At 34.1% G+C, this 23,566-nt stretch overlaps 1 protein-coding gene across 3 annotated transcripts in view; it reads left to right on the forward strand.

Moving 5' to 3' along the window:
• Nucleotides 1-23,566, forward strand: part of MRPS9 (mitochondrial ribosomal protein S9) — a 58,271-nt gene that overhangs the window by 28,208 nt on the left and 6,497 nt on the right. For all 3 annotated transcript variants that reach the window (XM_039840128.1, XM_039840129.1, XM_039840130.1), the window contains exons 5-9: nucleotides 9,435-9,514; nucleotides 18,545-18,630; nucleotides 19,433-19,508; nucleotides 21,900-22,068; nucleotides 23,003-23,111. In XM_039840128.1, the coding sequence (XP_039696062.1) occupies nucleotides 9,435-9,514; nucleotides 18,545-18,630; nucleotides 19,433-19,508; nucleotides 21,900-22,068; nucleotides 23,003-23,111 (520 nt within the window). The remainder of the gene's footprint in view (nucleotides 1-9,434; nucleotides 9,515-18,544; nucleotides 18,631-19,432; nucleotides 19,509-21,899; nucleotides 22,069-23,002; nucleotides 23,112-23,566) is intronic.

Below are 23,566 nucleotides of genomic sequence, written 5' to 3' on the forward strand. Positions count from 1 at the left end.
TTCACTGAATATAGATCCTCCCATTTTTTGGTCTTTATTGATGTGATTCCATTGTCTTTCTCACATTGTTTCTGATGAGCAATTAACCATATTCTTACCTGTCCCCCGCTATCTCCCTCCACCGTTTTCTCTGGCTTCTCTTAAGATTTTCTCTTTATCTTTTAAATCTGTAAGATAAAATCTTGAAGAAAACATACAATAAGACTTAAGGTTGCCAGGAAATAATATATTTACTATTTTCTAGTTTACATTAGGAACCTCTTATTCATTGTGGGTGGATGATAGTTGTCAATTCATTTAAAAAGTTTTAAAGCAGGAAATTATTTCTCAAAAACACTAAACATATAAATTTATATTTACTTATCAATCTTTTGCCATAACCCTAGAGGTTTTTTTTTTCTTTGAGTATGTATTTCTTCCTCATTTCTTTTGCGTAACCCTGCCACTGATACATCATCAAAGATTTTTAGTTTTGATTCTTTACAATGGAACGAAGAACTTGAACTTCCTAACAAATCTGAGTGCAGAGTATTTCTATATTTCTACAGATTTTTCCCTTTACCACACTGAAGTTCAACAAACTTTTTTTAGTGACTTGCCTTTGAGTCTAAAGCAGCCAACTTAGTTTTCATAGAAGCAACAGCTGTCTTTTCTGTTTTCACTCCTATTTCATCTGTTTTTATAATATTTAGTTTATGTAATTATAGAAATAAATACACTGTGATAAACAGCGATAGTGATTTTTTAGGTGGCTCCTCTGTTTTTCAACGTCTCAGGCTCCTCACTTCTCTCTCTTCCTCTCTTTGTTTTACATATCTCTACTAATTGCATCTCTTTTTATATATCCGCCCCTCTAAGGCTGGTTCTTTCTGTCAAATTTTACCAGCTTCTCAGCATTAGAAGTTTATTATTACTGTCAGCTGGGCTTAACAACTGAAACTTCTGTACATTCCTGCAAAATGCCCATGTGTTATTTTAGAAATACGTCACTGTTGGTAGGATTTTCTTACATTGCAGTTAACTATATTTAACCATGTTTAAACAATACTCCTTTATAATCAACAACATATTTTTCGCCACCCACCTACCTACCTACCTACCAATTTTGCTATACGTTGTAAATATAGGTCAAACTGGTTTTTATGTTAAAAGATGTGAGTGAATTTTATATTTGAATAGATTATGACACCTGTAATGTGCTGCTGCTTCCCTTATTAAAAGATGAAAGCTTCCAGATTGAGTTAATATAAAAATCCTGCTTTACTGTTTAAAGCAAGTGATAAAAATATTGAGAAGAACAAAGATATATACTGATTGATGACAGAAGCAAGGAGTAGTACGTAATACTAGACAAAATGGAATTCAGAGAGATTAGAAAATGGTTCAATGAGACAAGAATGTTAGTTTATATAGATAAAACCAAAGGTTCATGGATCTGACGACCATGAACCTTATTGTACCAAGCATTTAGCATTGAAATGTTTAAAGCAAAAGCTGTTAACTAAGGCTCTAAAGAATTTGAATAGCATAGCATGATTTTATAGATACAAGTGCAAGGAATACATTTGCTATGCAGATGCCAATGGAATATTAATAGAATTATGATGTAATAGGTTATAGAGAAAACCTAACAAATTCCAAAAGGGTAGATATTATATAGATTCAATTTTTATGACTTAAAAATCAATAGAATCATTAAAGAGGAAATCAAAATTGAAATTACAGACTGTTTAGAAATATATGACGACAATGAGCACAGTTCCTATCAAACCATATGGGATGTGGACAGTTTGTAATTCAGAGGCAAACATGATTATTAGACCTTAAGAAAGACTAGAAATAAACGAACTAAGTATTTAGTTAAAGAGGCGGAAAAGAGAAGTAAGTTGATGAACAAAGTGAAGAAATTTAAAAGAAATGGTTGGATAAATAAAACCAGCTAGTTCTTTGAAAATGCCAATGAAATTAATCAGATTTTGGCAAGTCTGGTCAAAGAAAAGAGGGAAAACATAAGAGGACAATATTAATTTATTTAAAAAATTTTTTATTAAAGTATAGTTGGCATACAACATTATATTAGTTTCAGGTATACAAGTGATCCCACATTTTCTTACGATGTGCTCACTACACTAGGTCTAGTAACCATCTGTCATCGTGCGAAGTTATCGCAATATTATTAACAGTTTTCCCCTTTACGTTTTTCACTCATCCCTCCATCCCTCCACCCCTCTGGCAACCATCAGTTTATTTGTTTCTATGAGTCTGTTTTTGTTTTATTTGTTCACTAGTTTTAATTTAAAAAACTACACATATAAGTGAAATCATATGGTATTTGTCTTTCTCCATCTTATTTCACCTAGCATAATACCCTCTAGGTCCAACCATGTTGACGCAAATGGCAAGATTTGGTTCTTTTTTATTATTGAATAATATTCTATTGTATATAGGTACACATCTTTATCCATCCATCGATGGCTACCTAGGTTGCTTCCATATCTTGGCTATTATAAATAATTCTGTAACGAATGTAGGGGTTCATACATCATTTCAAATTAGTGTTTTCAATTTCTTCAGATAAATACCCAGAAGTATTACAGGGGCTTATGATAGATCTATTTTTTAGTTTTTTAAAGAATCTCCATACTGTTTTCCATAGTGGCTGCACCCATGTGCATTCCCACCAACATTCTCCACATCCTCGCCAGTGTTTGTTATTTGTTGATAATAGCCCTTCTGACTGGCATAAGGTGGTATCTCATTTCTCTGATAATTAATGATGTTGAGCATCATATCTTCTTTGGAGAAATACCTCTTCACATCCTCTGTCCATTTTTTGACCAAATTGTTTATTTTTTTGTTACTGAGTTATATGAGTTTCTTATATATTTTTTATATCAACCCTTTATTGGATATATCATTTACAAATATATTCTCCCTTTCACTAGTTTGTATTTTCATTTTGTTGATAGTTTCCTTTGCTGTGCAGAAGATTTTTAGTTTGATAAAGTAGGTTTGTTTATTTTTGCTTTTTTTCCCCTTGCCCAAAGACACATATTCAAAAAGGTATTACTAAGGCTGATGTCAAATAATTTAATACTCTGTTTTCTTCTAGGACTTTTATGTTTTCAGGTCTTGCATTTAAGTCTTTAATACATTTTGAGTTTCTTTCTGTATACGGTATAAGAGTGTTCCAGTTTCCTTTTTTTTTTTTTACATGATCTGTCCAATTTTCCCTACACCACTTTTTGAAGAGACTGTTATTTCTCCATTGCATATTCTTGCCTCTTGTCATAGATTAGTTGATCATATAAGCAAGAGTTTATTTCTGGACTCTCTGTTCTGTTCCATTGATCTGTGTTTCTGTTTTTGTGCCAGTACCATACTGTTTTGATTATTATAGCTTTTTAGAATAGTTTGATATCAGGGAGCATGGTACCTTCAACATTGTTCTTTCTTCTCCAGATTGCTTTAGATATTCATGGTCTTTTGTGACTCTGTATAAACTTTAGGATTATTGTTTTAGTTCTGAAAAGAATGCCATAGGCATTTTGATAGGGATTGCATTGACTCTATAGATTGCTTTGAATAATATGGTCATTTTAATGATAATCGTTCAATCCAAGAGCACAATATATCTTTCTATTCATTTTTGTCCTCTTCAGTTTCTTTCTTCAGTGACTTATAGTTTTCAGAGTACAGGTCTTTCACCTCCTTGGTTAAATTTATTCCTAGGTGTTTTGTTCTTTTTGATATAATTGTAAATGGGATTATTTTCTTAATTTCTCCTTTTGATCATTCGTTATTAGGATATAGAAACATGATGGATTTCTATATATTAATTTGCATCTTGCTGCTTTACTAAATTCATTTATTCTAATAGTTTTTTGGTGGAATCTTTAGGGTTCTCTATATATAATATCATGTTGTCTGCAAATAATGGACGTTTTACTTGGATGACTTTTATTTCTTGTATGATTGCTGTGGCTAGAGCTTCCAATACTATATTGAACAATAGTGGTAAGAATGAGCATCCTTGTCTTCTTTCTGATCTTATAAGAAAAGCATTCAGCTTTTTATCATTGAGTATATTAACTTGGCTTCTCATATATGACTTTTATTATTTTGAGGTAAGTTCTTGCTATATCCACTTTGTTGAGAGTTTTTATCATTAATGAATATTGAATTTTGTCAGATGCCTTTTCTGCACCTATTGAGATGATCATATGATTTTTATTCTTGGTTTTGTCACATTAATTGTTTTGTGGATATTGAACCATCCTTGCATCCGTGATATAAATCCCACTTGATCGTGGTGTATAATCTTTTTAATATATTGTTGAATTCAGTTTTCAGTATTTTGTTGAGAATTTTTACATCTGTGTTCACCAGGGATATTGGCCTATAATTCTCTTTTTCTGTATTATCTTTGTCTGATTTTGGTGTCAGGATAACGCTGGCCTCGTAGAATAAATTCAGAAGCATTCCTTCCTCTCTAATTTTTTGGAAAAGATTGGAAAGAATAGATATTAATTTTTCTTTAAATGTTTCATAGAATTCACCTGTGAAGCCGTCTGTTCCTGGGCTTTTGTTGGTTGGAAGTTTTTCAATTAGTGCTTCAATTTCATTGCTAGTAATCAATCTGTTCAGACTTTCTGTTTCTTCCCGGTTTACTCTTGGAAGGTTGTGTGTTTCTAGAAATTTATCCATTTCTTCTAGATTGTCCAATTTGTGAGCATGTAATTGTTCTTAGTATTCTTTAAAGATCTTTTGTATTTCTGTGGAGTCAGTTGTAATCTCCTCTTTCATTTCTGGTTTTATTTATTTGGGCTCTCCCTCTTCTTTATGAGTATTGTTTGTCAATTTTATTAATCCTTTCAAAGAACCAGCTCTTAGTTTCATGTTCTTTTTAAGTGTTTTGGGTTGTTTTTGTTTTTGTTTTTTGTCTCTATTTTCTTTATTTCCACTCTGATCTTTATTATTTCCTCGCTTTTTCTTACTTTGGTGTTTGGTGTCTGGTGAGACCCTGCTTCCTGGTTCATAGACAGCTGTCTTCCCCTGCGTTCTTACATAGTGGAAGGGATCAGGGATCTCTCTGGAGTTCCTCTTATGAGGGCATTAAGCCTATTCATTAGGAAATAGCCTTAATTACCTCTCAAAGGTCCCAAATCTAAATACCAACATATTGTGAGAATTAGGTTCATATGAAATTTTTGAAAGGGGGGAAACAAACATTCAGTCTACAGCAAGTATGTAGTATAAAACAAGTTAAAACCATTTGTGTTTTTTAACATGCAAACAATCTTCTATACTTCAGTAGGTATACATATGTAAATGCACCAAAGGAGTCCAGAACAATAAACTCTAACCTTGCCTCTGGTGGGGGAATTCTAATATTTATTCTTTATAAGAAGACTAAGCAACAGCACTGCTTAGAGGAAAATTTATAACATTGAATGCATACATTAAAGAGAAGATCTAAAACCAATCATCTAAGCTTCTGTCTTAGGAAAGTAGAAAAAGAAGAGCAGATTAAACCCAAGATAAGCAGAACAGAAATAATAAAAATTAGAGCAGAGATGAATGAAATTGAAAACTGGAAATCAGTGGAGAAAATCAGCAAAACCAAAAGCTGGTTCTTTTGAAAAGGTCAATATAATTAATAAGCCTATAGCTGGGCTAACTAAAAAAGAGGAGAGTACATAAATTACTAATATCAGAAATGAAATAGGAGACACTGCAACAGATCCCATGGACATTAAAAAGATAATTAAGAAATACTATGAATAACTCTGTGCCTACAAATTTGATAACCTTGATGAATTGGACCAGTTCCTTGAAAGACACAATCTGCCAAAATTACACGAGAATAAGTAGATGATTTGATTAGGCCTATATCTTTTAAAGAAATTGAATGAATAATTAATAACCTTAGGTTTAGCCATGGCTTTTTAGATATAACCAGAGGCATGATCCCTGAAAGAAAGAATTGATAAGCTAATTTCATGAAAATTAAAATTTTCTGCTCTGCAAAAACTACTGTCAAGAGAACAAAAGAAAGCCAAAGAATGGTAGAAATTATTTAGGAAAGGACTTTTATCCAAAATATACAGAGAACTCTTAAAACTCAACAATTGGAAAACAACTTGGTTTAAAAATGGGCCAAAGACCTTAACAGACACGTCACCAGAGAAGATACACAGATGGCAAGCAGATGAAAAGATGCTCCACCTCAGAGAAGTCCAAATTAAAGCAACAGTGAGAGACTACTACTCACCTATTAGAATGGCCAAACTCCAGAACACTGACACCACCAAATTCTGGCAAGGTTGTGGAACAACGGGAATTCATTGCTGTTGGGAATGCAAAATTGTGTGGCCACTTTGGAAGATAGTTCGGCAGTTTTTACAAAACTAAATATACTTTTATTATATGATCCAATCATTGCGCTCCTTCATATTTATCCAGAGGAATTGAAAACTTATGTCTACATAGAAACCTGCACACAGGTGTTAGTAGCAGTTTTACTCATAATTGTCAAAACTTGGAAGATATTCTTTAGTTGGTAATTAAACCAGTACATCGAGACAATGAAATATTGTTCGGAACTAAAAAGAAATGAGCTACGAAGCCATGAAAAGACCTGGAGGAACCTTACATGCATATCACTAAGTGAAGGAAACAGATCTGAAAAGGTTGCATGTATGATTCTGACTATATGACTTTCTGGAAAAGGCAAAACTATGGAGACAGCAAAAAGGTCCCTGGTCACCAGGGGTTAGGGATAAGGAAGTAATGAATAGGAAGTGCACAGAGGATTTTTAGGGCATCAGAACTACTCTGTTTGATATTGTTGTGGTGGATACATGTCATTATAAATTTGTCCAAACTCATAAAATGTATAACACCAAGAGTGAACCCTAATATACTCTATAGACTTTGGGTGATCGTGATGTGTCAGTGTAGGTTCATCCATTATTAAGAAATGTACCACTTTGGTGAAGGATGTTGATAATGGAGGTGGCTGTGTGTGTACATGTAGGGGCGGGGGTATATGAGAAATCTCTGCATCTTCCTCTCAATTTTGCTTCGAACCTAAAACTAAAATATGAAGTATTTAAAAAATAATAGAAGAGTGTGTTGTATAATCAATGTTATAGAAAGTATAGATAACTGAGGAGCATTATCAAGAGCAACAAAAACAAATGCAAATAAAACTTAGAAACATAGATAAGAGGTTTATATGAAAATTATAAAACTTTTAGGTCATAAGTGAAAATCTAAATAGCTGAAAAATGATTTCATGTTCCTGTAAGGAAGGATAATATTGCAAAGCAAGTACCTTCAAATTTTTTAATAAATTTCACTCAAAATCCTCATAGGACTTTTGAGAGAAATTTGTAAAGTTTATTTTAAAAAGTAAATGTGCAAGAAGCAGTGAGAAATTTTTAAAAATAAATAATAAGGAAATTTTGATACTATCAAGTATCAAAATGCAGCAAAAAGCTGATTTTAATTAAATGGCGTTTGGTGCAAATAGACAACTGATTAGCGTATTCACTGTCACCATTTGTTTGTTTATGCCATATTTGTGAGTCCTAAGACTCAGTATTTCAAATTTTAACAATTTTGGCAACAGGATTCATTTTACAATTAATGTGAACTGTGAAGTACGCCATCTTTTTTTCTCTCTTTGTATAAGATACATGATGGGGCATCTAAAAATCTGTGACATCTTTGTTTGAATGAAATCAAGTGTATATATATGTAATATATATATGCATATACAAACATACATATGAAATCAAGTATGCACCTACGCAAATGAAATGAGACACAACTCAAAAATCACTCCAACCTTTATGGTAGAGTCTCACGTGCAATCATGATATTTGTCTTTTTTGGTCACCGTCTGGCTGTTTTAACAATACAGTGAAAATTGATTGCATAGTGAAGTTGTAAATACTGGAAAATATGCAGGATTTCACGACGTCTATGAAAATGATTTTGGAGAAGTATTTAATTCATCCGTAAGCCATAGCCAAATAAGAATCTTGTTTTATTTTTCAAGATAAACTCTCTATCAGGACTTTTTTTCACCATTATGAAATTTTGGTCTTCATTATAAGTGTGTCCACTTAAAGTGGCCCATGTGTAATGCCAGTTATCCTCAGAAGGAGGTAGTATTTCAACGGAGAAGAGTGTAGTATTTTAAAAACTAATGGGTAACGACTCTTTGCTGGACGAAATACTTGAATTTATGTTTCACAAATATAAATTCCAGATACAATAAATTTCTGAACATAAAAACAAATAAAAATTTCAGAAGAAAATATAGGAAAATAGTTTTTAGAAATCCCAAAGTATTAAAGCATGCTTTCTCAATGAAGGTGGTGCTTCCCGCAAGGGGGCGTAAGTCGGTTCATAGGAGGTGAAAGAAATCTCAGCTTTACAGTGTTCCAGCCCTCCAGAGGGCTACAGTACATATGAACAGACATGTGCAGTAGTTATCTGTGGTATGAAAATTTCATCGGGAGGGAGGCAATTGCGGGGAAAACTGTCTCAAAAGGCTTCGTAGTAGGGACGACAATGAGAAACAGTTTAAAAACATTGCCATAGAGGAGATGTAACAATTTCTACAAATATGTGTATTTTAAATTTCTTCATTACAAAATTAAAAAGCAAGTGACAGATTGGGATTGGGACAAAAGAGTTTACAACTTATGAAATGGACAGAGGAGTGTAATCTTTAATGTACTGGAGTTCCTACAAATTGTTAACAGAGAAATAACTCAATAGAAATATGGGCAAATATGGTTTATTTACTACAGAGACTCCATTTGTCAGTTTGTTTGGTATTTATTAGAAGTGAATGACCATCTGTATTTCAGAAGGAATGACATATAACACCTTTTTAGGGCCCCTTCTGTTTTAGACGTTTTAAACTCTCAGAGGTATGTCACCATGGAGTTGAAACAGATAATGTGGCACGGAAAAATCCATTTCATTTTTTTCTTTATTATATTATACCTGTTTGTAATTTCCTAAATGAACTACATTATTGACTCTCCTCTGTTTTCCTTTTTAAGAGTATGGGAGTGCATTGTATTTACAGCCAAACCTAAATTTTTTTGTTGTAATGGGATGATTTTGCTAGTTTTATGTGTTTATTTAAAACGTTATATAAATTCTGATGGTGAGATCTTTAGGAATATTTTATCAAATATAAACATTTTTTATGTTAATGGATATTAAATATCCTAAATATTTACAATTAAACATGCTAAACTAAATATTAAAATTCTAAATATTAGTGCTTTTTTGTTATTTTCAAAGTTAGAATTGTAAACATGTCTCATAACTGCAGTTAAATACAACTATTTGGTCTCCATATATTTTTATTTTTGTTTATTTGTTTTCCTCTGGCTTTTTATTAGCGACCCAGTGGGGAGAAGATGGCCGTCCATTTCATTTTCTCTTTTATACTGGCAAACAATCGTATTACTCATTAATGCATGTAAGTATATTACGTTTATGATAGATAATATGAACTGTAAGCTAAGTAACTGATTGTACCAGAAATTTTGCTCAGCTTTAGCATTTACCTAATATGTTTCCTAATGGACAAAATCAAGACTTCTAGAGGTAAGACAGTATGTTGAAAGTCTTTATATTTTTATTTTTGCTTAAGGTAAACATCATAGAATTTAAAACAGAATGGTTTGTCCTTAAAATGCTTTCACTTACAGGCTGGGATTGTGGTACGGAGATAGATGCTCAACACCGAGAAAGCGCATGTGTGTGCAGTCCCAGCAAGATGTGAGGTGGGAAGGGGGCTGCGCACAAAACCCTGTCAGGGGCCGGAAGGCATTCACCTTGGGAGACAGTCAAACAGTTATCTTCCTTTTTGTTATTCATAAACAGTTTTGCTTTTCGTAGGCTAATGAAGTCTGTGGGTCTAGAATTGGGGTCCTGCCAAGAGACCTAAGAAATGGTTTTTATTACACTCTGACTTCCAACTGCACTGGAGTGTGTACTGGGAAGTTTTTGTTTCAGAGCTGTAATTGTTTGATAGCGTGCAGATTTGAGAGTTCCCTAGAGTTACTTTAGGAAAAAAAGCATGGCTAGTTTAATAGCCAAATTTCAAGCAACAGAAACCATTTTCTTCTTAGAACATTCATTGTGTAATTTTTTTTTTAAGTTATAGAAATATTCCCTGGGCTTCCCCCACCCACAGTCAGATTTTACGTCGCTTGAATCCCATGCACACATTTCCTTTGCTTTTTAGAACTGTCTGGTGTGTCTTTGTGCTCCGCAAACCCAAAGGACAAAATCCCCACTTGTCAGGTACATTTATTTCTTGGGGAGAAAAAGAAAACCTCCTTTTCGTTTTTTGTTGACCTTGGGCAAATGAGCTTCTTGCCCTGGCAGAAATGAAATGAATGATAAATGTAGAGTGTGTCTTTGCTGAGTAATGGAGCTGCGGTTCAGGCTTTCCAGGGAGGTTATCTCCGCACCGCCCGGGGCTGCCCGAGGACCCCTGCTGTTCATTTAAATAGGTATGTCAAATCTGCCTGCAAACGCCGCTGGTTTGATCTGTGGTAATATTTGTGAAGGTTCCATATGGACTTGAGCCCCCTGCAGTGCTAAGAAATAATGTACAACGCTTCATGGTGCAGACGCAAATTTTCTCTGAAAAGGGATGCAGTGCTGCGTTTTAGCTGTCGGAGGGGATGATGGAGCTGACGCGCTAGGCCTGTCAACTTGTTACACGGATGGGTTGCACGCAGCGAAGCTGTGGAAAATCTGTGCCTTTTAACTTTTCTACTTAATCACGGTTGTAGCATTGCCTTTAGACTGTATGCTACATTAATTCTCTTCCTGCCTTCTGCCTTTCATCCCAAGTTTCACGGAAAAAAGTAAAGCATGCAGGTCTTGTAGGGGAGCCTTATCAGACAGCTGTCATCTGACAAGCCATTTGCATTTGTTTTGGCTGAAACTGAGCAACCCAAGGGCAAGATATTTTGTTGTGTTCCATGGTAATGAAGAAATTACACATTGTGGAAGAGGCTTAACTTTATTTTTAGTTTGTTTATGTGTTTTAAAAGGTATTACTCAAGAAATGGGTTGGTTTCTCAGTGGTTGAAACACTACCATAATCTAACTGAAGTCAAATTACACCTGATTAATAAATATTTTTTTCTTTTTGAGTAATATAGTTTCTGTTATAGATAGGAGAGTTCTTGGGCTTTAATGTTTTAGTTAAATTCAGTAATTTAGGTCAGTTTATTTTGCTGGGGATTTTGACTCCCCAAACCATGTGGGGTTTCGCATTTGTTTTATTGCTCATCAAAAGAGTTTACACATAAGGAGTTACAGATATTTTGGTTTAATTTGAGCATTTTAATTCAGATAATTACTAAAACCTTGTATTTTCAAAAATGCCTTCTATGGAGTTTTAAAGTAATTATATGTATGGCAAAAGGGATAAATGTTTTCTAAATATATGCCAGTCACTTTAGCATTGTGCACAGCAAATGGTATTAATACAGCTATAGTCATGCCAGTCTCATTTGCTAGAGGATGCAAAGCAACATCATCCCAGATTCTGTTTGTTCCTTTGAAATAGCATGTGACTTAATACTCACTGTTTGGCTTACAAACGTGGTTTTATAGTGAAGTCATGCATTGCATATAAAGTAAAACAATAAAGCTTGAAAACTGCTTCATATGTTAGCTCCCTCTTTTGTTACACTGTCCCTTGGTGGTGGGGGGTGGCTGCTGTTCCATTCTCTGTGTGACAGTCCACTACTTCTCACTGCAAAAAGGGAATATACCCCAAAGACTACAGTGAATGTTAAATAAAATACTTGGAAATGAATCATTGATACCATTTGTTTTAGTTGATATAATTTCTTCCCCATGATGGTAAAAGACACTGAGCCAGACTCGGTTTTTCCTATTTGTTGACCACCTATATTGTGAGGCATGGCAGTCATCCGTAGCTTTTTTGACCAAGAACAGATCTAGAGCATGCGTAGTTCTGTCCCAGGAGAACCTTCTATTTAATCGATTAGCCATTTTGTCTTTATGTCCAAATCTTTTTTAGTATTTGGTCATTGTTTGCATATTAAGCTTATATATTACATTTTAGCAATTAATAAAAGATAGTCCCAGTACAGCATACAGTTAAGGATAATATATGATGCTTTAGTAGTGAACACTTTCCAATTGGCCTGTAATTAGTCCATCTAATTTTTGTGGAGAAGTGGGGAAGTTTTTGAGGGAAGATGAGGACAGGAAGGAAGAAAGAATATATTATTCCTGCTCAAAAATGAAGCATGGTAGGGGAGTATAAACTGAAGAAAAAGGTACTAGTCCATGAGGATTTCAGACTCTGCAAATGTGGTACGTTTAAGGGTTTGTTAGCAGGTCAGTTGAAACTCCCAACAGTGACACCCGCCTCCAGGTTCCTGGGAAAGTCAGAACAACTCATTTATTTTATATCACAGTGAATATGATGTACAAATGTAATGAAAACAGTATAAAACAGTACTAACAAGTAATTTCTTAAGCGGTAAAAAGTAACTTAAGTAAGAAGAAATGAGAGACTTAAAGAGTTTCTCAAAGGACCATTGAGTACTGAAAAGGGGGCTCCATGTCTTTTTTTACCAAAAATTGCTGGCTTTCCATTTCCTTAACAGCCACTTAACCAGTAGAACTTGTATACTATTCAGACATGATTTAGAGTTTCAGTTAAAGGTTCAGGAGTGGGATGAAGAAATAGAGAAAGAATAACAGGTTTCCTGAAATAGCTGAGCAAAAGTGTAAACGAAAGGGGAGAGTTTTTGAAGAGCAAATGCCGTTGAACAACTGAGTTGTGAACAGCCTGGGTCTAGGTGAGGGACAGGTAAGGAATAGGCCAGATTAGCGTGCCATTTGGATCTGCCAGCCTGCCGGGGTCCCCGCTGTCCACAGCAGCTGGAGCCTGTCCGGGCCAGCCACTCTGGTGGTGACGAGGAGAGTGACTGTATCGTGAGCAAGACGTTGGCGACCTGGGTCGTCGTGGTTGAGTTTGTGCAAGTCCTTTAATCTTAAGAAAAATATTAATTCAGTTTTACTCATTTTGTTAATGCACATGTTTCTGAAAAATGTTAAATTCACTCGTTAAAAGTGAGTTGGAAATTATTTAAAACTCATTATGGGAGATGATTATTCACTCTGAAGTAGGAACTCGTCTATAAAATATGATTCATTAAGTCAGGGCGTGTCTGCAGTGCAGCCTTTCCCAAAGGGCTTTCTGAGGAACACAGGTTATAAAATACTCTTCAAGGAAGGGCCTCTAATGTTAAGTTTGGAAATGCTGCACATTATCACCTCCTGGGGAACTCTGATGAGGAGATTCTTATTAGCATCGTAAAAGCTGTGAAGTCCTTCAATAAAGAAACCTGTTGAGTTAACCCACTGCTGCTCAGACACGCTGGGTCACAGAACCCTTCCTATCCAGTGCACCTTGTAAACAATCCAGTGAAACCAGTGCTTGGGAAAGGCTGTACAGACTGTTGAAAACACTGTAAGTTGTCACGTACATTAGGCATTTTTTGAAATTTTACATAAGTTTACCCCTCCCAATCTTCAAGATAAGGTTAGGCATCTCTAAAACCGCCACTGGGAATCTAGCATCTTAAAGAATTCTCATTTATATATTTAAGGACGAGCTTTACAGTAAACAGTGGAGTATTATTATAGTATTTCTGTAAATTGAAGGAATTACATGGCCACAGATGAAATTTTTACCCCCCTCCCAAAAAAGTATAAAATTAGAGAAGAAGATCATGATACACTTCAACTACAGTGCTGGACTAAAAAACAAACAAACAAAAAAACCATTTTAAATATGAAAGAAAACCAGGGAATTCTAATTTTGAGAACTTATGCATAAACAGGATTCATTTGCCTTTTGAAAGAAGCTCCTGGCTTATTTAGAAATCCTCCAGTTTGTTGTGAATGTGCAGTGAACCATCCATGTTCACGTTGGTGAACCCCGGGATGAGCAGCCCCAGGAGACCGCGGCCTCACTGGGCAAAGGTGCCAGCCTCTGTGAAGCACAGGCCCTGGGGACTTAGAGCCACAGAGGTCGCTACTTCGTTTATGTCTTCCTGGTAACCTTGTGGTAAATGTTTAAAACTCTCGATGTAGCGCTCTTATCTTTAAAAATGGAATGAAAATAGTGACCCTTCTCACAGTGAGCTGTTGTGAAATAACTCCTTTACAACTATGTAAAGTGCTTATTTTTAATAAGCTACAGACTAGTGCTGACATATCTGCATGCTGTGTTAAGACTTTCCTTGACAGCAGGAGTTAATTCAGTAATTAATTCAGCAGTAGAAATTGCTGTTCCAGAAGTATCTTAAATATACATTTTCCTCACATAGGAGTAAATGTAACAATTAGGAAAATTAATTTTTAAAAATGGATTCAACTTATTGCCTCTGTTGTTTTGATCAGATTACTTCTTTTATAATGCTATAATTGCTATTATAATGTATGGTGGCGCTTTCATTTAAGCAGTAAAAATATATGATATCTGAATTACAAGCACTTTTATGTAATTACTCCTGGGTGTGAACTTTCCCGGAGTGCTTTTCTACATGACCTGCATACGAGACTGTTTCCTTTCTCACATCGACTAGCATTACATGATGTATAAACTGGATAGCATAGTGTGTTTACAAACTGATAGCAAGGGTCTCCAGTAGAAATGCGTCACTTGGAACTATAGATAAATAGCAGAAACCCTGATAAGTGAATTATATTTATGTTTATTTCATTTGATTTTATACATGCCAGTATCCAAAAAAAATTTAGAAGATTGTTATTTAGGAAATTGATTTTCTTTGATTTTTAACAAGACAAATATATATTTTAAGTCATTTTTCTGTTACTGAACTAGTATATAAGATGATAATTACTATTAGTACGTTATTGTGTATTTGTTTGTGAAAATACAGTTGACTTTTCCTTTATCACTCTCCCAAGAAATGTTATTTGCTTACTCTTCTTAAAAATGGAATTTCTACATGACTAATATAAACAAAACATTTTAGAAGAACTAAAATCAGATTTTTAGACCAAAGCTAATACTGCTCACGCTCTTAGAAGGGTTTAGTTTAAACACTTCTTTTCTGCAACCTGAGCATCTGGTATTTTCAAATTAGGCACCTTCTAAATTTGACTCATACATTATGGAAATCTGATGACACGAGGGGTGGATAGGTTTGCTTTGATTTTATGAAATATTAATCATAGCTGTGATTAATGATTCAGCATTTCACATCTGGGTTATTCCTGTCATATTTGAAAATTATACTATTAAACACTGTATATAAACTTAATGTAGGTGGGTCATACTAATTCTCTAGTGTCCCTTAAAAATTAAGCGGAAACTTAACAATATACCAGAAGCTACCAGTGATAATCTGTGATGTTGACAGTTCCTGGCATATTTTATACCCTGAAGGATTTTTTTGATGTAAATTAGTACACATCTCTTCGGGGAGTTGAAGCTATAGAGTCTACTTTCCAGAGAACTGTTGTTTCTAACTAACCAAGATAGAATTTCAAGAGTGGTTTACTATGCAAAAGAGAAAGAAAAATAGAAATGGCACACCAATAAAGTTATTTCTCAATTATCCGACTCTCGAATGCCATACCTCCTCACCCCTGCTATCATTTCTTGATGGGTCAGGCACTGTGCTAAGTAGTTTTCATATATTTTCCTATTTAAAGAAGTAAATGGGGTGGCTTAATGAGCATTATATAATTTGATGGATTACAGCCATCAAGTATAAACATTGTCATAAATGAATAGAATTTACTATGTTTGAAATTTGACACGTACTTTTCATGGGTGGTTTTCTCATTCCACATTGTTTCTTGATTATTCTACTGGCATCTTTTATAAATTCTCCTGGAACTAAATATAACACACGCTGGTAAGAGCATAGTGAAAGAAATTTTTAACAAAAATATGGACTTAAAAATTACTCAGAAGTCACTGGAAAATGATGATGAATTTAGCAGCCTAACTCTGACTTGAAACTTACCTATGAAACAGGTCAATTATTTATATTTTAGTTGCCTTGGTTATTCCAGAAAATTAAATAAACATTTACAAGCAGAGAAAGGTATCTTATTACTGTTGTTGGTATTCTCTTGGATTCATGTTTTTTTTTTTTTTTAGCTAGATTTGGAAGACACATCAGCCCTGACTTACGCACTCTCAGAATCTCAACTGGAGCAGACCAGCTGAGAGACTGGCACCATCCTTTTATAAGAGTCCCCAAACGTAGCAGTCTGGCTGAGGCCCTGACTGCTGAAGGGCTATGCTGGTTGCACAGTGAAATGCTATTTGTACTGTGTCTGTCTACTTTATACAAGTAGGGGAGGATTCATTTTGGATTCCCCCCTCCCTTTATTTTACCTGTTCAAAGCACTCAAGAATTGCTTTCTGGAAATAGAGATTCATAGAAATTTTTCTGATATACTATTCAGTTGAGGTCACAACCCACTATCTGAGCCTTTAGAAATGAGTAAAAAGTACCCTAACCACAAACAGTAAAATGAGTCATAATAATTCTTGGGGGAGCAAATTATAAAATTTTATATTAAGTCGAATAGCGAGTACATGTTCTATATGTGAATGGTTCACATTAGTTCTTGCTTCCTTTATGGTGGGCATTCGTTTGTTTTAAATTGTCAGATACATTCTTCTGCTGCTACAGTTGATGGATTTGTAATTTGGATATAGTTGTAGAGATAGTTGTCCTTTGTATGGATGCTGGAATGGAATTAACTTAATTTGTCCTTTTGCTATCGTGTTGAGCTAGGCTCTCTAGTCCTAGTGGACAGATCCAGATGTTAGTGCATGTCACTTGGAGGCATCCTTATTATTGATCGCCGGGCCCCAGCCCAGAGGTTCCTTCTCAGAAAGTCTGATGTGGGGCCTGAGAATTTACATTTCTAACCAGTTTTAGGCTTGGTGCTGGTGCTGCTGTCCTGGGAACTTACCTTTAGAATTGCTGATTCTAAACATAGATTGTTTCACTATGTTTGAAATACTAGGGTCCACTGTTAGAATCTGTCACTCACCCCAGTTTTATAGCTTCTAACTCACCCCAGTTTTATAGTTTCTTTTTTTTCTTTCTGCTTCTTCTCTTTATCTCTACTGAGCTATTGATTGCACTACCCTTATTGAAATACAAAAGAAAAAACACTTTTATCAGTCTCCCCAGCCACAAGAAATGAACTTTCAAATCTTTATGATTGTGAAGTCTTAGCCCATTGAGTATAGCCTCAGCTTTTCTCACCTATTTGTATGAAACTCAGAGGTGCAATCTTTACATCTTTTTTTTTTCCTTTTTAAAAAAATATTATTTTCCCCATGAGAGAAATGGATTTCAGAATGAAGATGATAATAAAATGCAAGCACTGGTAAATACAAAGACAGTGGCAAAAGGACACTTCTATTAGAACAAGCTCTTTATTAGCAACATCATGATATAATATGGCAGTCTAATCAGAGCCCATAAGAAATTGTCCCCTCCCCCAAAACTCGAAATGATTAATTAAGACTCTTTGAGATATGGATGAACATCTCTATCAGTAACAACTTGTGTCTTCCGACATTAGCTAATGATATTGGAAGGTGTGATTAGCAAGAAAAAATGTCATTTATATCATCTCTAACATCCTTTTAAAAAGACTGTTTGTTCATTAGGTATTAGTATGGTAGAGTATGTGTAAATTATAAATGAATACGCACATATTGGATGTGAGTCTTCAAATACTTCAGTTTGCTTAAATAAAAAAAATTCAGAGACAGTTACACTATTCCACTTGTTATAAAACTCACTTCCTGGAAAACGTATTTTATTGATAAATTTTATTCCCACGCTCTAACAAAATGTCAAAATTTCCCCTATTTACATTACAATTTAATAAGTGACATACATTCACAGACTCTTTTAGAAAGTAAATTAACAAAAGAAATCAAATGATAAAAAGTAAATGTAATAGGAAATTTTTTAAGATACAAACTACATAGTGAAGGACTTAAATATTTTGTAAATAGTTAATATTAGATAAGTAACTTATAAGTACCATAACTTTCATTTCTCTAAGTTAAAAGTGCATATTGCTATATAAATTAAGATTTTTCCCTAAAGAAAACATTCCTGTTTGTGGAATTCTAAGGAAAATAAATAGTTCGAAGCTTTGGTTTATTTTTACCAAGCTCATTGGAGTTATTTCTTAGAATAATTTAAAAATCAATTTATGTATGATACTAAATTCTTATTGAAAGTACTCTCTTCATTAGTTTGAATGAGAAATAGTATTATTAAAAAGCATTCTCAATATTATTTGCTGTGACACTAGATTATTTGAGGAGGTCACTTTCAAAATGAGAGTATTCAAGGGATAATACAAAGTAGAAGTAATAGTGTACCATCCTCTTATTTCAGCATGTATATCTTATTTACCATAGGACACGTATGGGAAGCTACTCGATGTAGAAAAACATCAGAATCAGTTGCGGGCCAAAGGTCTATTTTCAGAAAAAGCTAAAACCAAGTAAGTTGTTTTTTAAGCATACCTTAAGCCTAAAAATTGGTTCAACATTTCAACATTAATCATTGCAGTTAGGGGTCAAAATAATAGGTGATTTTTTTTTGTTTGGGAGGAAGTAAATATTAAGGTTATTATTTCTCTATTATTTCATTCCATATTTATATGTTAAATGATATTTCATTACTGTATTTGAGTATGATATCCTCAGAAGTTTTCTGTATATAGCTGCACATTTACTTAACTTTTACATGCTTTAATTTTGGGAGATACTTCAAGGTTCCGCTTCCTTTTAGCAAACAATAACAGGCGAGGTACATCAACCTGAGCAACCAGTTTTAAATCTTGGCCTAGTAATTCACAGACTTCTTATGCAGAAGTCACAAGTCTTTGAATATACCTTGTTTAAGTCGTAAATACTTCCTAGCCCATTGTTTGGACTTTATTACTACTTTTCCCCATTGACAGGTTAACTTGGGGTCCATAACATCTCCTTTGAACTAAATTATGAAAAACAAATGACATTTACATTTTTAAGAAATCTTGTGGCTTTTACTACCAAATGAGTTTCACAATGGTGTATTAACTCTTCAAACAAAACATTTGCTAGACTGGGTATCTTTTCTAAAGTAGATTGAGGAAATGAAATAGTATGTCTGAAAAATAGTTTACTTGGGTGAAATTTTACAGTGATATAATACAGAAACTTGCTTCCCAATCAAGAATTGCTACTACATGTGGGATCTTTTGTGATATAACTCTAATTGCACGGTTAATTTAAAAGAGAATATATGTGATATTTTAACAGAGACCTGATTGGCAGCAGATGGCTGATTAAGGAGGAACTAGAAGAAATGTTAGTGGAAAAACTGTCAGATCAAGATGTGAGTAATTAATCTTTTTAATTTAAGGGGACCTGTGCCATAAGAATGCAGACAATTGCTGTATTTAGGATCCTAATAGTAATGTTCCTCAGAGGCAGGTGTTTCTAAGACAGTTTTCCTTTTTAAAACATATTTATAGTTGACTTCTGCCATGAGAGAGCCTTATCTCTCTCTGGTCAGGAAAGAGACATGCCAGGTCTCCAAATCCTCCTTTTGTAAATGCACTTGCGTCCTCTGCTAGTCGTTCTAGGGAAATGTGGCAGATGTCATTTTTCATTGCCTTCAGTAAAGCAGATAGCTAATTTTACAAGCTAATGATAAGTGTAAGGAGCTATTACAGGTTAAGTAGAAAGGGGATGAAGCACACAATTACCTCCATACAGGTTCCTACTTCTAGGCTGACCCACCTTTGTGCAGTTTCTCTAAGGCTACTATTTTTCGTCTTGAAAATACCACTTGTATTATAATCACTTGGATTGTTGGTTTCAAAATATAATATTATGATTCAGACGTTGCTGAGAATTTCAGGGATGTCACCCAGGAATCCATATTTTTAACAAGCTCCACAGGCGAATGTTATATCCTATAAAGTTTGCGACTCCTGCTTTAAGTCCCAATCAGAATCTTGTTTGGCTAACCGTTCTAATACGTGCCAGCATCATCAGGGGAAATTTGATGTTTTAAATATTTTGATGTTCTAAAGTTAGATTATTTCTAGGAGATTTGAATGTGGATAAATTTCAGAATTGTTCCAAGAAGAATGTTTTTCTTCTGTGGCAGTGGCTAACGTTGTTAGTGCCTTGCCACCACAGAATTGCCCTCTAATAAAATTGCCCTTTTTTTCATTTAACATATTAGATAAATTAATGACTTGGAAAAGTTGGAGTTTGCTTAACAAAGGTGCAAGGCATTTGGTGAAGGGTAGATCTGGAGTTAATTTCTAATATCCTAACTGCCAAGACAGTATTGCTACACTTAGATCTAACTGAAAACCTCCCTTTGCCTTTTCGTTGAATGCATCATTTTGTTGTTTCCTGTCTTTTCCTCTGATTTTTATAATGCAGGGGTTTTGGTTGTTTTTTTTCCCTTCCTCATTTTGAAAACATCCCAAGGACTTTATTACAGGTGTGCAGCTGTGAAGACAGAACAAACATATACATACATATATGTCTTCTGTACTTTTGGGGTACTGGCTATCAGAAGAAATCCTGAAGCTGATGTCTGGTATCAAGATGAGGGAGGCAGCAGCGGCCAGTGACCTCTTCAACAGTAATCCTAGTTGATGATGTCATATCTGTAGTTACCTCTTGGAAGGTTCACTGGTAGTCACAGTGCGTGTGATAAAATTGACAGAATAGCTGAGAACAAAGGACACAGGCCCGTAAATGGAGGGGAAGAATGGAGTTTTAGCAGGTCTAGTACCACAGGTGGCTAAATATTTCCCCCTTACTTAGAAAATTGCCATCTCTTTTGTTGTAATATCACAGAAAGCAGTAATTGAAGCAGTCCTTTTAATCTTACTGGTGAGATTTTTATATATTTTAAATCATTAATGGCAGATTTTCACCATAAAGGCAATGGTAACAAAGGTGAGTGTGATTTTTAGGGTTGGCAAAAACATAAATAAGGTTATCAAAACTTGGGTTTCACACTCCATATTAACTAAGGATCTCGAGTATTAGTTGTTTCCTTCTCTGTAAACACTTTAGAATGATTATTCTGGCTTCTAATTTTAAGGGGTTAATACCAAGTTGTTTACTTTCTAATCACATGTTCAAGAACTATTAAAAAAAATGCACAGAGTAGCAAGGATAATTTATTTCAAGAGGTTGCCCTTTAAGTCAAGTATCTCTTGAATTTTTAAATAGCTTGATTGTTCGGTTTTAAAGGAAATCATAAACATTAAAGTAACACAGCTTGAACAGCTAAAGATATATTTGCCAAATGTATTATGAAATATAATTTAAGAGGTACATTTTCTCAAAATCAAACTCTTCCCATTTTACTATACATAACCGACTGAAAATTATTTATGAAGCTCCTCTTGATACAGTTCTACTAAAGGAGTAGAAATTATACTTGAAGATCATCTAAATATTTTTTGAAAATGAATATAAATCTCAACTTTATACAATCAAAATACAGAGAATCGGACTTTTCTTTGAATGATAAATCTCTTTGTTTCTTGAAAGAAAGAGTGAATGCTAAAGATCCACAGGGCAAGTGCTGCATCTGCATGCTATTTTAAAAGCAGCGTGAGGGTGCAGAAGTGTCATCCTGTCAAAATTCATCAAGAAAAGCAACATTGGAAAGATCAAGTCTATAAAAATAGAAAAAATTTAGCAAATGCAATTACACTTGCATCTTTTAATGAATTTTTATTGTCTGCAGTATGCGCAGTTCATTCGGCTGCTAGAAAGGTTATGGGCATTGCAGTGTGGTGACACTGAAGAAGAATTTGTACGGAGCTTCCGTAGGAGTGTAACTATTCAATCAAAAAAACAGCTGATTGAACCTTTGCAGTATGATGAGCAAGGAATGGCCTTCAGCACAAGTGAAGGTAATGACATTCCGTGGAGAGAAAATAAATTTAGTGATGATTGAGAAACTACAGTTATTTTTATTTGCTGTTGCTCTCTGGTATCCATTTGATTTGTTTTTGCTACATTGGATTTCTTCATTTTAAAGATTCTGTTGAAGTTTTTAAAAACAGAAGGAACTTTATACCATCGCAAGAAAAAATGTGGACACATTCCGACACAATCATATTAATCCTTTTTATTTCCAAATATTTATGTTAAATCTTTTTATTTTCACATTTTCAACTGGCAGAAACAAATATTTATAATGAAGATTTTCATATATAAAATGAAAATGCTCAGCGAATCTGTATATTGGATGCTAAAACTGTGAAACATGTGAAAACTTTAGATCTTCACATTTTCCATATACATTTACAAAGACATTTGACATAGTCTAACTTTAAAAAATCAACTTATTAAATGATACCTTGCAGCTCTTAAAAATTTAACATTATTGCTTTGTCATTTTCAGCTGTGTTCAGAGAAATGTGACCATTCCTGAGGATTACTTTCATTTCTATCAATTATATTTTATTGTACTTTTCAAATATTTTTTAAAATTATGTGACTAGATATATTCTTACTGAATATAAGAGAACACTACATAAATTGTTTTTTTTTTATTTTAAGTAATATAAATATGAATTACTTTGTTGGTTGTGAAAACTAATTTAAAATCATTGTGGTGTTCCTCAGATGGAATTAATGAACAAAATTACCTTATAAGTAGCTTTAATATATTGATTATGGTGTAGCTTACCTGTTCTAGAACTAATAGTTCTAGAACTTTCCTATGTACAGAGTGCTATGTATTGTTATTCGGGAGAAGAAAATTTTAATGTAGCTTTATTGTCTCAAAGCATTGGTCTTTCAGATGTTTACTAATAGAAATTTTATGTTACGTTTTTTAAGGTAAAAGAAAGAGTGCAAAAGCAGAAGCAGTTGTTTATGAACATGGAAGTGGGAGAATAAAAGTTAATGGAACCGATTACCTACATTACTTCCCCGTGACACAGGACAGGTTAGTGTCTGCTTTTGCTTTTGCTTTTTGTTTTTAGAGAAAATGTACTTCGAAATACATAATGATCAATTCATTAAGGCTTGTAATTTTCTGATTATATTTGTCTGAGTGATTATTTCTCTTTACCAGTGTAATTTATCAAACTCGCTAAAGGGAAGCTATCACTATTTTTTATATAGTTTTCCAGATTTTTTAAAAGCATCTCTAGGATTTTTCATTAATTGAATCTTCCTCCTCTTTCCATCAGATCCTACTGGAAATTGAGTGTTTCAGATATAGCTTATGTTCTGAAATGCAAAATGTAAGAAAAGTAGATTTTTACTTTATTTCCCTAGTTTAGGGTTGGGCATGCACAAAACAAAACAACAAAAATCAACCTTGGCACTTGCCATCATAAATATTAGAAAAAGACTGCTCTGTCACTGGATTTTTTCCTATTCAGCGGAAATTGATTA

This window comes from Pteropus medius, unplaced genomic scaffold (genome assembly GCF_902729225.1).
Source record: "Pteropus medius unplaced genomic scaffold, Ma_sr-lr_union100, whole genome shotgun sequence".
In the NCBI taxonomy this organism is placed as follows: domain Eukaryota; kingdom Metazoa; phylum Chordata; class Mammalia; order Chiroptera; family Pteropodidae; genus Pteropus; species Pteropus medius.